This window comes from Dendropsophus ebraccatus, chromosome 11 (genome assembly GCF_027789765.1).
Source record: "Dendropsophus ebraccatus isolate aDenEbr1 chromosome 11, aDenEbr1.pat, whole genome shotgun sequence".
Classification (NCBI taxonomy): domain Eukaryota; kingdom Metazoa; phylum Chordata; class Amphibia; order Anura; family Hylidae; genus Dendropsophus; species Dendropsophus ebraccatus.
In genome coordinates, this window is record NC_091464.1 from 51,314,872 (window position 1) to 51,327,020 (window position 12,149).

A 12,149-nucleotide genomic window follows, 5' to 3' on the forward strand; every position below is an offset into this window, starting at 1 on the left:
ATAATGGGGTCACCCAGCTTTCCTGGCATCCTGTATAATGGGGTCACCAGCTTCCCTGGCATCCTGTATAATGGGGTCACCAGCTTCCCTGGCATCCTGTATAATGGGGTCACCCAGCTTCCCTGGCATCCTGTATAATGGGGTCACCAGCTTCCCTGGCATCCTGTATAATGGGGTCACCAGCTTCCCTGGCATCCTGTATAATGGGGGTCACCAGCTTCCCTGGCATCCTGTATAATGGGGTTACCAGCTTCCCTGGCATCCTGTATAATGGGGTCACCAGCCTCCCTGGCATCCTGTATAATGGGGTTCAGCAGCTTCCCTGGCATCCTGTATAATGGGGTCACTCAGCTTCCCTGGCATCCTGTATAATGGGGTCAGACAGCCTCCCTGGCATCCTGTATAATGGGGTCAGACAGCCTCCTTGGCATCCTGTATAATGGGGTCATTCAGCCTTCCTGGCATCCTGTATAATGGGGTCACTCAGCCTTCCTGGCATCCTGTATAATGGGGTCAGACAGCCTCCCTGGCATCTTGTATAATGGGGTCATTCAGCCTCCCTAGCATCTTGTATAGTGGTCAGTATAATGGAGGTCACCCTCCTGGACTCAGAGCTGCTCCAACCAGCAGGGACTCCCGAGTGGCCTGCTACCACTCACCCACCCCCACCCCAGGGCACAGCGTCTCAGAGCTGCCAAAGGCAGGGGGACAGCTCCATATTGCCGGTACAGGTAATATGTTGGGGGGGCCCCATACACTTTTTTGCTATGGGGCCCCATGAATCCTAGTTACACCCCTGGTTGGGGTTGCAAAATACTGACCAAATACTGACTGAAATATACTGTGTGTGAACCCAGCCTGAGGCTGCGTTCACACTATGTATATTTCAGTCAGTATATGTATATTTCAGTCAGTATTGCAACCAAAACCAGGAGTGGATTAAAAACACAGAAAGGCTCTGTCCACACAATGGTGAAATTGAGTGGATGGCTGCCATATAACAGTAAATAGCTGCCATTATTTCAATATAACAGCCGTTGTTCTAAAATAACAGCAAAAATTTGCCATTAAATGGCGGCCATCCACTTAATTTCAGCATTGTGTGAACAGATCCTTTCTGTGTTTTTAATCCACTCCTGGTTTTGGTTGCAATACTGACTGAAATATATTGACTGAAATATACATATACTGACTGAAATATACGTAGTGTGAATGCAGCCTATGAAGGTGTAAAATACCTATTACCTAATAGTTAATACCTATTTGCTAATAGTTTTAACAGATGTAGAAAGAAAAGTTTAACTTTATTATTCTTACAAACAGGTTCAAGAGTAAAGAAAATAATTTATCCACTTGGGTTTATGGGAATTGGTGCCTCTCTTTACTACCCCCAGCAAGCAGCTACAATTGCCAAGGTGAGCCTTACAATAGGTTATTTCTGCCTTAGTTACATATTTAAGTAGTTACCTGAGTGTTTGGTCTGTGTTGACATGTGACAGTAGTGCAGTATACATAGTCTCCACTAGGGGCACAAATGTTCTTTACTCTTCTTGGTCACATTCTGACCTTCAAAAGATCGAATGTCAACATTAGCGTGCACAGTACAATACATTACAGCATCACAGATGTCTTCTAAAAAACAAAAAGCTCCTGCATGCAACATGACCTACCCTTTGGCAAAATGCAATTGTTAAAAGACATGAAAACAACGTTTCCCATTCACAATGGATCTTATAATTAAAATGACTAAAATTAGTTGTTATATTAAAACATATTGTTTACATTCTCATGCACAATTGAGTTTTGCTCACATCTTTCTCTGGGTTCACAAGTAGTGTTTTTAGCCAAAAGCAGGAGTGTGAATGGGACTTTGTGCATTATAATAAATTATGACACAGATAACTCCCGATCGGCCAGACTAATAGCCAACCAAACTGACAAAGCTATGAGATTTCTATATGCCACAAGCAAGTTTTAGGATTTCTGGCCATAGCAGTTGTGATTGTTAAGCTGAAGCCTATCTGATTTCTATGCTGGGAGAAACCCAGTGCTAAGAAGGGAGTCACTGCTGACGACATTTTCCAACTTCATGGAGATGAGCTTCATTCCTGCTTAATGAGTACTGATGATATGCCGGAAATAATGGATGTAAATATATTCCCTGAGCATGCTTGTTTTTGCAAACTATCCTTATTCTGTACACAGGGCTCATTCTGATCTGTGTCTTAAAGTGACACTGTCACCCCCTATTTGCATTGACTGCTCTCCACAGGTGTAAAGGGTAAATGTTACAGCTTTCATTACTTATTTTATATCACACCTCATGGTGCTTGTTCTGGTAAAAAGTCGTTTTTATCACCTGTGGATTGGTATATGTGGGCGGGGCCTCGCAGCCTTTGTGCCACATCGCTCCTCCCCTAGTGCCACTTAGCCCCGCCCCATCCGTGACAGCATTACCGCATTGGCCCCGCCCCCTCAGCAGCCATTGGTGTGGGACAATCTAGGGGATGGGGGACGGAGCGATGTGGCACAAAAGCCCCGAGGCCCCACCCACATATACCAATCCACAGGTGATAAAAACAACGTTTTACCAGAACAAGCATCATGAGGTGTGATATAAAATAAGTAATGAAAGCTGTAACATTGACCCTTTACACCTGTGGAGAGCAGTGAAAATGCAAATAGGGGGTGACAGTGTCACTTTAAGTAGGATCTTAAGATAGTTCATTAATATTTGATGGCTTTTATTTTACTTTGGTTTACAGATTATCACCTATCTTTTCCTGTTATAACACATTCTACATATAGTCACATAATAAATGAGTAAATTCTCCCACATGATTAATTAGATATGGAGACTTGGCTTAATTATTACTTTGCTTATTCCAGATCCAAGTGGGTTTCATACAGCCCATTCATGTAGAATAAGAGAGAACTCTGTGAGCCATATCTGCCAACAGACAAAATACTAATTGTTTCATCCGCTGGAAGAAAGCACTGTTTGTTCTGTGGTATTTTGTTCCTGCCCCGCTTAATAGACAGCCGATGTGATATTATACTACATTGAGCCATTTCTAGAACCTAGTTCTACATTAGATTTCTTAAGAAGATTGTTTTGTTTTGTTTTTTTAAATGGGAGTGGATTTAAAGGTCACTAAAAAACATACTAGTGCAATGCTTTGTGAGTCTTAAAAGGAACCTGTTTCCATGAGAATGCTATTTAATCTATCTCTATCATGTTATAGAGCAAGGAGCACTGAGCAGATAGATATGTCTTTTGTAGCATGGAAAGATTACAGATTTCAATAATCAATAAATAAACAACAAGTTATACCAAATCTTTTTCCATAAAACTATACATCAACCTACTCAGCTGTATATAACATTATACCAATAAATTAGATAGCATTTTCATGGTGACAGGTTCTCTTTAACCACAAAATACAGCGCATTATTGCACAAAAACACATAAGAGTGCTGAAGCTTACATTTTCATTGCAGAACCTCTTACCCTCTGCAAATGTATAACCATCCTCTAAGTGTCTGACGTACTGTAAAATAGGAAGCAGTAAAAGAAGTTCTCTTTTTTCAGAATATTGAAATATTTCTCAGAAATAGTCTGGTGAGAATGTTAAATTTGTTTCCCTGTCTAACAAGACCAAAGAATAAAGATAAAAAATATAGGGGTGTGTACACATGCAATACAGAAGCGCATTAAGTCCTTGCTGCTCTGTGTCTTAGGGTCCTATTAGATGGAGCGATTTTTAAAAATTAACAACTAACGATTGCAAATGGCATTGTTTATTGTTAACCTGAAATCATTCACCATATAACATAGAATCACAACAACGATCGTTATTACGATTGTTTACTCCATCTGAGCCCAGCAAAACAATGAACAATGTGCAATTACACTGAACGATTAGTGAACAAACGTGGAACTACAGTAAACGAATGTGGAATTACAGCAACCTATTAACAACGATTTTAGGGTCAGATCTAAATCAACAATCATCGACACAAAAACGATTTTATTTGTTGCCTGCAATTACACAGGGAGATTATAGTTTAAATTAGAACGATATAACGATTTTCCGCATGCTTATAAAGGAAAACATTTACATGCATTCCAGAACTGATTCATTGTTGAAATCCATTTGGAATCAATGTAAAAACTGTGTACCATTAATTCTAACGAGAGATCCATTTTGCTTCTCAGATGTCACAGATCTTTCCAACATAAATTTAAAACCACATATCAATAAAAGACATGCCTTGGTTATCCTGAATACGCATCAGCCCCTGTGAATAAGGCCAATCACCTTCCATATTCTTATCATAACAGCTGCAAATCCATTACAGAAACCTGACGGTACGCCTTTGAGGTCTGCCACTGATCCACAACAAATTTTTCCAAAATGAAAATCCAATATCTGAGTCAGAGCTACAAAATCATTATCTAGCTGGGAGCTTCGCCAATACGGATAGTTGTTTCTCATTGCAAAGGGTTTTAAATCCCTTGGGAAATAAAGCTGTTTAGTCATAAAATAAAGAGGTTTTTCTTTGTAATATAAACCCCTAGAGTTTCCAGTTTTCCATTTATTTAAAGCAGCCAACAATGTAAACCATGAATGTTCATATTCTAGTTTGGCTCCTTGGTCCTTGTAGTGTTGTCAGCTCATTGTCTAGGTTCCCGACCACAGTTCTTAGCTCTGAGAGTGGTGGCCGTGCTGCGATGCACTTGGGTGGCCAGGATCCTTAGGAGCAGTAAATGTAGCATTACTCCCTTTCCCTCTGTCCCACTGAGCTTACATCCATCTCCAGGGCTTGGATTGTCCCTGGAAACATGTCTAAGCTCTGTGGAAGACACAGTGATGCCGAGTTGTGTCTCGCCCTCACTCACCTCGCTGTGAAACAGGAAATTAACATGGCCGATATGAATTCTTGGCAGATGGGACAACCCCTTTAAGCATATGTTCACACGTACTAAGTATCCGGCAGATTTTATCATTGACGTACCAGCAAAAAATCCACATTATATATAAGGGTATGTTTACGCATGCAGGGCTGCTTCTGATTAAAGATCTGCCTCTTTAAATACACTGATATCTTTTAGATTCAGTTGGAAGGGGGAATAATAACATCTTCCTTAAAATTTTTCCTTCCAGCTGGATCCACTCATTTGCTACTGCAGAAAATCTGCAGTATATCTGCAATGTTTGTTCCTAGACTAAGGTTTTTCCAGGCTTTAGGGCCATTTTACAGGTACTGATGTGCAGCCAATCATCGAGATCAGCATTTGCTTACAGTGGCTTTATAAAGCATGTTTAACCGAACAGCCAGGCCAGTAGGTTGGGAGCTTTCCTGCTGTGCACGCTAAAGTATGGCAAAAAGCATGATATAAATGGGGCCAGGGGTGTAACTACCACTATAGCAGCCATAGCGGCTGCTATGGGGCCCGCTACATCAGGGGGCCCCATTGCCTGCTCTTGCAATACACTGGGCCCCCTGAACTGTCATCATTTGCAGCACATGGTGGCCTCCCACCATTTGCAGATGTCCCTTTAACTTCAACACTCCTAAACAGTACTTGTAGTTATGTAGTTATGACTACACTTGAAGTAGAAGTCCGGCGAAAATTTTTATTAGTGTTGTATTGCCCCCCAAAAAGTTATACAAATCACCAATATACACTTATTACGGGAAATGCCCATAAAGTGCTTTTCCTTGTACTTACTACTGCATCAAGGCTTCACTTCCTGGATAAAATGGTGATGTCACGACCTGACTCCCAGAGCTGTGCCGGTTGTGGCTGCTGGAGAGGATGATGGCAGAGGGATGCTCAGTGTCCTTCCAGTGCCCTGTGTCCCTCAGTGACCCCCTGCCATCATCCTCTCCAGCAGCCACAGCCCGCACAGCTCTGGGAGTCGGGTCGTGACATCACCATTTTATCCAGGAAGTGAAGCCTTGATGCAGTAGTAAGTGCAGGGAAAAAACACTTTATGTGCATTTCCTGTAATAAGTGTATATTGGTAATTTGTATAACTTTCGGGGGCAATACAGTACTTTAATTAAAATTTTTGCCGGACTTCTCCTTTAACAGTTTAGTGGTCAGTCGGGGGGCCCTATCAAAAGTTTGCTATGGGGACCAGCCATTTCTAGTTAGGCCCCTGAATGGGGCCTGAGGCCTCAATCCCAGTGCTGCATGTAAAAACTACACTTGTTTACATGTGGTTTTCTCTCGTGCATTTTTTTCTCATTAAAGTAAATTGTGAAAAATGTCACAGAATCACCAGGAATAGTGTTTGATGTGGAACAATAAAAACACAGCAGACCCCCAATCCTGCCGTCTGTGTCCCATTTACTGCTGTAGTACATCTGGCCAGTGCAGTAATAAACAGAATGCAGCTGTCTAAATGAGGCCTAGTTATATTTTTTTCATCTTCTTTTATTTTTTTAACTACAGAAAGATGTTTAAGTTTTGATAAATGAGGCCCTATGTATCTAAACTGTTACCATCTGGAGCCTCTTGTGAAGAAGGTGATATGTAAAAGGGATCACTTGTTATATTTATCTAAAAGAAAGACATTACTTCCTTGTATATACTTGGTCAATAATATCCTATTCTGCAAACCAAATGCCTCATACATAAAGACTGTGGGACACCAGACGGAGAATACACCCTTGGAGAGAAGGCTTGTCATACACGGCACATGTATTCTGATGTACTTGATTTTCCTAAACCTGACCTCCTCTATTAGCTGAATCACTCTTGTAAAGTATAAATGCAGTTTCCTAAAAGACAAGTGAAGGTTCAGCAAAGAAATGTTCCTAGGACATTGTGTGCTTCATAATGTTTTAATAAGTTTGTTCCTTCTTTTCAAGGATGCCGGTACAGTCGTGTATGACTGGAGTCTCCAAGGACTTGTTACTTTAGAGTCTTTGTGGAAAGATGGTGGAAAAAAGAAATCCTCAAAAAAACATGATACAGTAAGTTTATATCAATGTAGAGAATATACAGAAATGTATTTCCATGGCTATAAAACCTCAAACTATCATCCATTATATTGTAAGTCTACAAGGACCACCTTGATTCTGGCATGCTCATGTAAAGGGACAGGTTCTTTATATGTATTTACAAGGCTGTTTTATGTACACTGTACTGAGCTCCACCTATTAATCATTCAGTTATGTGTATAAAATCCAGACCCTACAAAAGCAGCCGCCTTTATGAACAGGTCCCTGCTGATCTCCACTTCTTTATCTATTCTCATTACACAGAAAATGGAAGGAAATGCCCATTCAGTTAGGCACTGACCGTAGCAGTGACCCACCTCAACCAGTGATATGAAGGCTTAAAGCGAACATACGATGCCCTGGTTTGAGTCAGAGTCACCTGCTGAGCTGAAGGTCCCAGTGCTAAATTTATATGGTGTGCTAAATACATTGTGCTCAAACAACTATAAAACTACAAAGTGTAAACAATTGTGTATCTGCTACATGTATATAGCTACAGTATGAGGATATGACCTTCAGGCATGAATAGTAAAAATTATAAGACACCTCATAAATAACATATTGGAGAACTAACTCTTTAACGGAAGGTCTGTAAAAGTGACGGTTTAGGCTACCGAAAGTCATCTCATATTCAATTCATACTAAATATAAAGTACAGTATTCTTAAACATTCTCTTGGTTTCCCGGTGAAGAGGATCTCCTGAGGCTAGCGAGACTGAGTGACGTGATTGGCATATTTTCAATATTTTAGCTTCCAAGTGTTCTTTAAAGTTTCAAAAAAATAAATAAATAAAATAATATATACACTCACCGGCCACTTTATTAGGTACACCATGCTAGTAATGGGTGGTCTGCTGCTGCTGTAGCCCATTGCCTCAAAGTTCAACGTACTGTGCGTTCAGAGATGCTCTTCTGCCTACCTTGGTTGTAACGGTTGGCTATTTGAGTCACTGTTGCCTTTCTATCAGCTCCAACCAGTCTGCCCATTCTCCTCTGACCTCTGGCATCAACAAGGCATTTCCGCCCACAGAACTGCCGCTCACTGGATGTTTTTTCTTTTTCTGACCATTCTCTGTAAACACTAGAGATGGTTGTGCGTGAAAATCCCAGTAAATCAGCAGTTTCTGAAATACTCAGACCAGCCCTTCTGGCACCAACAACCATGCCACGTTCAAAGGCACTCAAATCACCTTTCTTCCCAATACTGATGCTCGGTTTGAACTGCAGGAGATTGTCTTGACCATGCCTACATGCCTAAATGCACTGAGTTGCCGCCATGTGATTGGCTGATTACAAATTAAGTGGTAACGTGCAGTTGGACAGGTGTACCTAATAAAGTGGCCGATGAGTGTATGTATATATATATATATATATATATATATATATATATATATATTCATCATAACTTGTAATTTATTGATTGAAATACTTATTCTGGGTTAGTGTCCAATGTAGAGATAGGATCACTTACCAGACTAAGTATAGAACAATAAGAGTTTTCAATCAATAAATGATAAGTTGTTTTGAATCTTTTCCTATAAATTTATATATCAGTCTGCTGAGCTTCTCCTGCTCTATAACAGGATGATTAGACAGCAATTTTATGGTGAGAGGTTTTCTTTAATCTGTTGTCAGTTCATTTGTGGCATGGAGGATGACCATGAACTTACTATAGAATATGTTTTATGTTAAATTTAGCTACATAAAATGTGAATCAAAACACTGAAAAGCAGAACTTCTACTTCCTTAAATATCTGGCCTATTTTGTCATGGGAAATTCTACTAGTATTTCAGCTTCAGAGACAATTGAGAGAATAACTTAACACCTACATTACAATCTTTTAAATGTTTTGCAAGAATTTTAATATTTAAAGCGAATGTACCAGCAGGTACATTGTATTAAGATTTTTACATCAATAGACCGCCGCCAAAGCGGGGATGCCGGAGCAGCCCTTTTTTTTTGTTAACTGCAGCCTGGTTCCCACGCACAGCTGTCTATCCTTGGACGGCCCAGACTGAAGCACTGGAGCCAGTCTATTGATGTAAAAATCTTAAAGCGATGTACCGCTTTAAATTGTCGGAGAGAAAACATAGTACTGTATAATATGTAGTAATTTATTTTTCATTTTAAAGCCTGTAAGTTCAGATCAAGCAGTAAGCAATGATCCGTCATCAGCTGATACAACTCAACAAAAGACTTCCTCTGAAAGCTCCTAGTAAAGGTGAGTTACATGTATGCCAATGTATATTTTACACTTTGACTGGCATGTGCCCCCATAGAGGCTCAAAATGTCATTTCCTTAATATACACCTACACTAGGACTAATTTTATTAGAAGCCAATGATCTCATCAGTGAGCTCTTAAAGGGGTTTTCCAGGATAATACAATTGATATCCTATCCATAGCTGTTTAGGCCTGCACTACAGTGAGAACAGAGTTGGTGTACTTCAGCCTCGGGATAACTGTCTGTATGTACTATATGTTGGCACAGTCAATAAAGATTGATGATAGAGTATGGTTTCATCAGTGATTTTATTTGTGTACATTTACCCTGGACAGTTATCAGAATGATAGCTTGGAAACAATAGTACTGTGATTTGGTTAATAGCATAAAAAATTACACAATAACATAAACAAGAATTCACTATTATAGTGCTGTTAGGGCATTTAAGGGTTTTCTAAAGTTTCCCTATTCAGAAGTTGTAGGCCAAGACTTCCAATTGATATATTCCCTGTTCTGTTTTTATTTGTTGTTTTATATAAAGTACCTTCAAAACAAACGTGCTATGACCACACAACCCGTATCTTTTATCATTGCATTTGTGATTTATTGTTGGTGGGGAGGTAGAAAACATAACCTGTTTGCCCAGACATACAAAAGTATTTGGTTGATTGCTACCTATCCTGCCTTTGTTGTAGTCATTATTAGAATTGTTTTACAGTCCCCACACATCACAGTCACATCATTCTATCAAGTACCTATTGATTTGTCCTATTTTGTGCAGGCATAAAGATTGTACATGAACTACATGTTGTTTCACTGGTTTATTATTTAAAATGGTTCTGTGACCTGATTGTTGAAAAAACCACAAGTCCTCTAGACAGTGCTGTGGGTTACTTATTAAACTGCTGGATGAGAGAGTCTAGAAAACAGAAATTACTGCTGCCAGTGCCAACTATGCTTCTATCAGTTCCAGGCAAAGACTTTGCTTGTTCTTAACTATCACATGTCGGACTATTTGTAATGTTGTTGACCAAGGGTCCGTTACACGTACAGGTAAATTGGCTAAAGCAATCATTTAACGGACGACGAGAGGATTTGTTGTCTTGAACTATAGCAATTTATACAAAAAGATAAATTGCTACAAAACTTTGTAAATTTAATTAACAGGTGGGTGTTCCTTGGTTTTACACAGTGTACTCCCATCAATCCTTACAAATGATCAAATGATGTTTGTTTACACTGAAAGATTTGCAGAAAAAGGTAAAGATAAACTAACAGCAGGTTCGTACATACAAACTTACGTACAAACTTAAGGCCCTATTCCACGGAACGATTATCTTCCGTATTCGGCCGCTATGGACGATAATCGTCCTGTAGAATACAGTGCAACGATCAGCCGACATCGTTCATGTCGGCTGATCGTTGCAGTCTCTTGTTTTTCAACATGTTGAAAAACAAGCGACTGATATAGCAGCGATCTGCTGCCGGCGCTTCGTTGAATAGGAGCATCGGCAGCAGACGCTGCTATATCCTATGGGCTGCCCGGACGATCAGCGATCACCCGGGCAGCCCCCCCCCGCAGCTCCCCGCCGCCCCCTCCCGCACTCACCCGCTCGCTGCTGCCGCGTTGAATAGCGGCAGCAGCGAGCGGGGAACGAGGAGCAAACGAGTGCTGAGAGCGCTCGTTTGCTCCTCTGACGACCCGTGTAATAGGCCCTTTTGTATGTATGAATGTATGTATTATGTTATGTACCTGTTGTGTAGTAGGGAAATATATAAATTAGTCTGGTGCACTGGAGGTGTTCCTCGGCCCCTCAGTGTACTGTCCCACACACCCGAGCCTGTACATCCCCTCCTACATCTATGCAGAAGTAGCCACATTTCTCTTCTCAGAAAAACTTGCATTTGTGCGCTTACTGGTCCGAGGAAGGAGACAAAGCTAAAAGGTGGTGGGTGGGCGGTTCCAATGCCGAGGAGAGGCTAATGGCCTAATTTTCATTTGCTTAGGTTCAAAATACTCAAAAACTGTGCCACAGAAAAAATATGAATACCTGCACAGGAATCAGCAGCTCTGCTGCTACAAGTACATAACAGGAGATTTGTTTATAGTTTCCCTTTAATTTTTCTTCAAGCTTCTTAGAATGTATGTATGTGGAAATTGAGAGTATTTTACTTATTTGTTTTCCTGCTGTCTTTCAGATGTTCCATATGATTTGCACTTTGGTTGTGGAACAGCTTCTAGTGCAACTCAGGAAATCCACAACTGCACTGAGGCATCTGAGGATCTGTAAAACAAGGCAGCAATCACCATGAAGCAATGGCTATCCAAAGTCAAAGTCTGTTATTTATGTACAAAGTGTACACCAGCTAATAAATATGTTTGATTTGCAAATAGCTTTGGCTCCTGAAAATCATATCCACTGTTTTTTCATTATCTACTATACCAGGTGCAGAGTTAGTCGTATCTGATGGAGTGGTAGTGTCACATATTTGCTTTCTTTACTTTGCCCTGACACAAATTGGTATTAGGGTACAAACACCGCTGCGGATCCCTTGCCTGTTAGTTTCTATGGGAAGACATACTCGCAGCGGGATTTGCATCCCACTGTGAGTATGTAAGTGACAGCCCAATTAACCCCCCGCCAGTCGGAGCATACTGCTTGCTCCTGCTTGATTCGAGGGGTTCCAGATGGACGTTTGGGTCAGCCAATCAGTGCGCTGCCCCACTGCAGCCACTAATTGGCTGAGCGGGAAGTCCAGACGTCAGCTGTCACTTACATACTTGCAGTGGGATGTCAATCCCATTGCCAGTATGTATTCTCATAGAAATTAACAGGCAAGGGATCCTCTGCAGATCCAGCCTGTGTGTTTGTACCCTTAGAGAGTATAGACAAAGATTAGTTTTGG

The 12,149-nt window shown here is 40.7% G+C and overlaps 1 protein-coding gene across 1 annotated transcript in view; it reads left to right on the forward strand.

Moving 5' to 3' along the window:
* Positions 1 to 11,636, forward strand: part of APOO (apolipoprotein O) — a 54,738-nt gene extending 43,102 nt beyond the window's left edge. The window contains exons 6-9 of the mRNA XM_069944367.1: positions 1,324 to 1,415; positions 6,886 to 6,990; positions 9,151 to 9,239; positions 11,442 to 11,636. Coding sequence (XP_069800468.1) covers positions 1,324 to 1,415; positions 6,886 to 6,990; positions 9,151 to 9,234 — 281 coding nt within the window. The 3' untranslated portion in view covers positions 9,235 to 9,239; positions 11,442 to 11,636. The remainder of the gene's footprint in view (positions 1 to 1,323; positions 1,416 to 6,885; positions 6,991 to 9,150; positions 9,240 to 11,441) is intronic.
* The last annotated feature ends 513 nt before the right edge of the window (positions 11,637 to 12,149 follow it).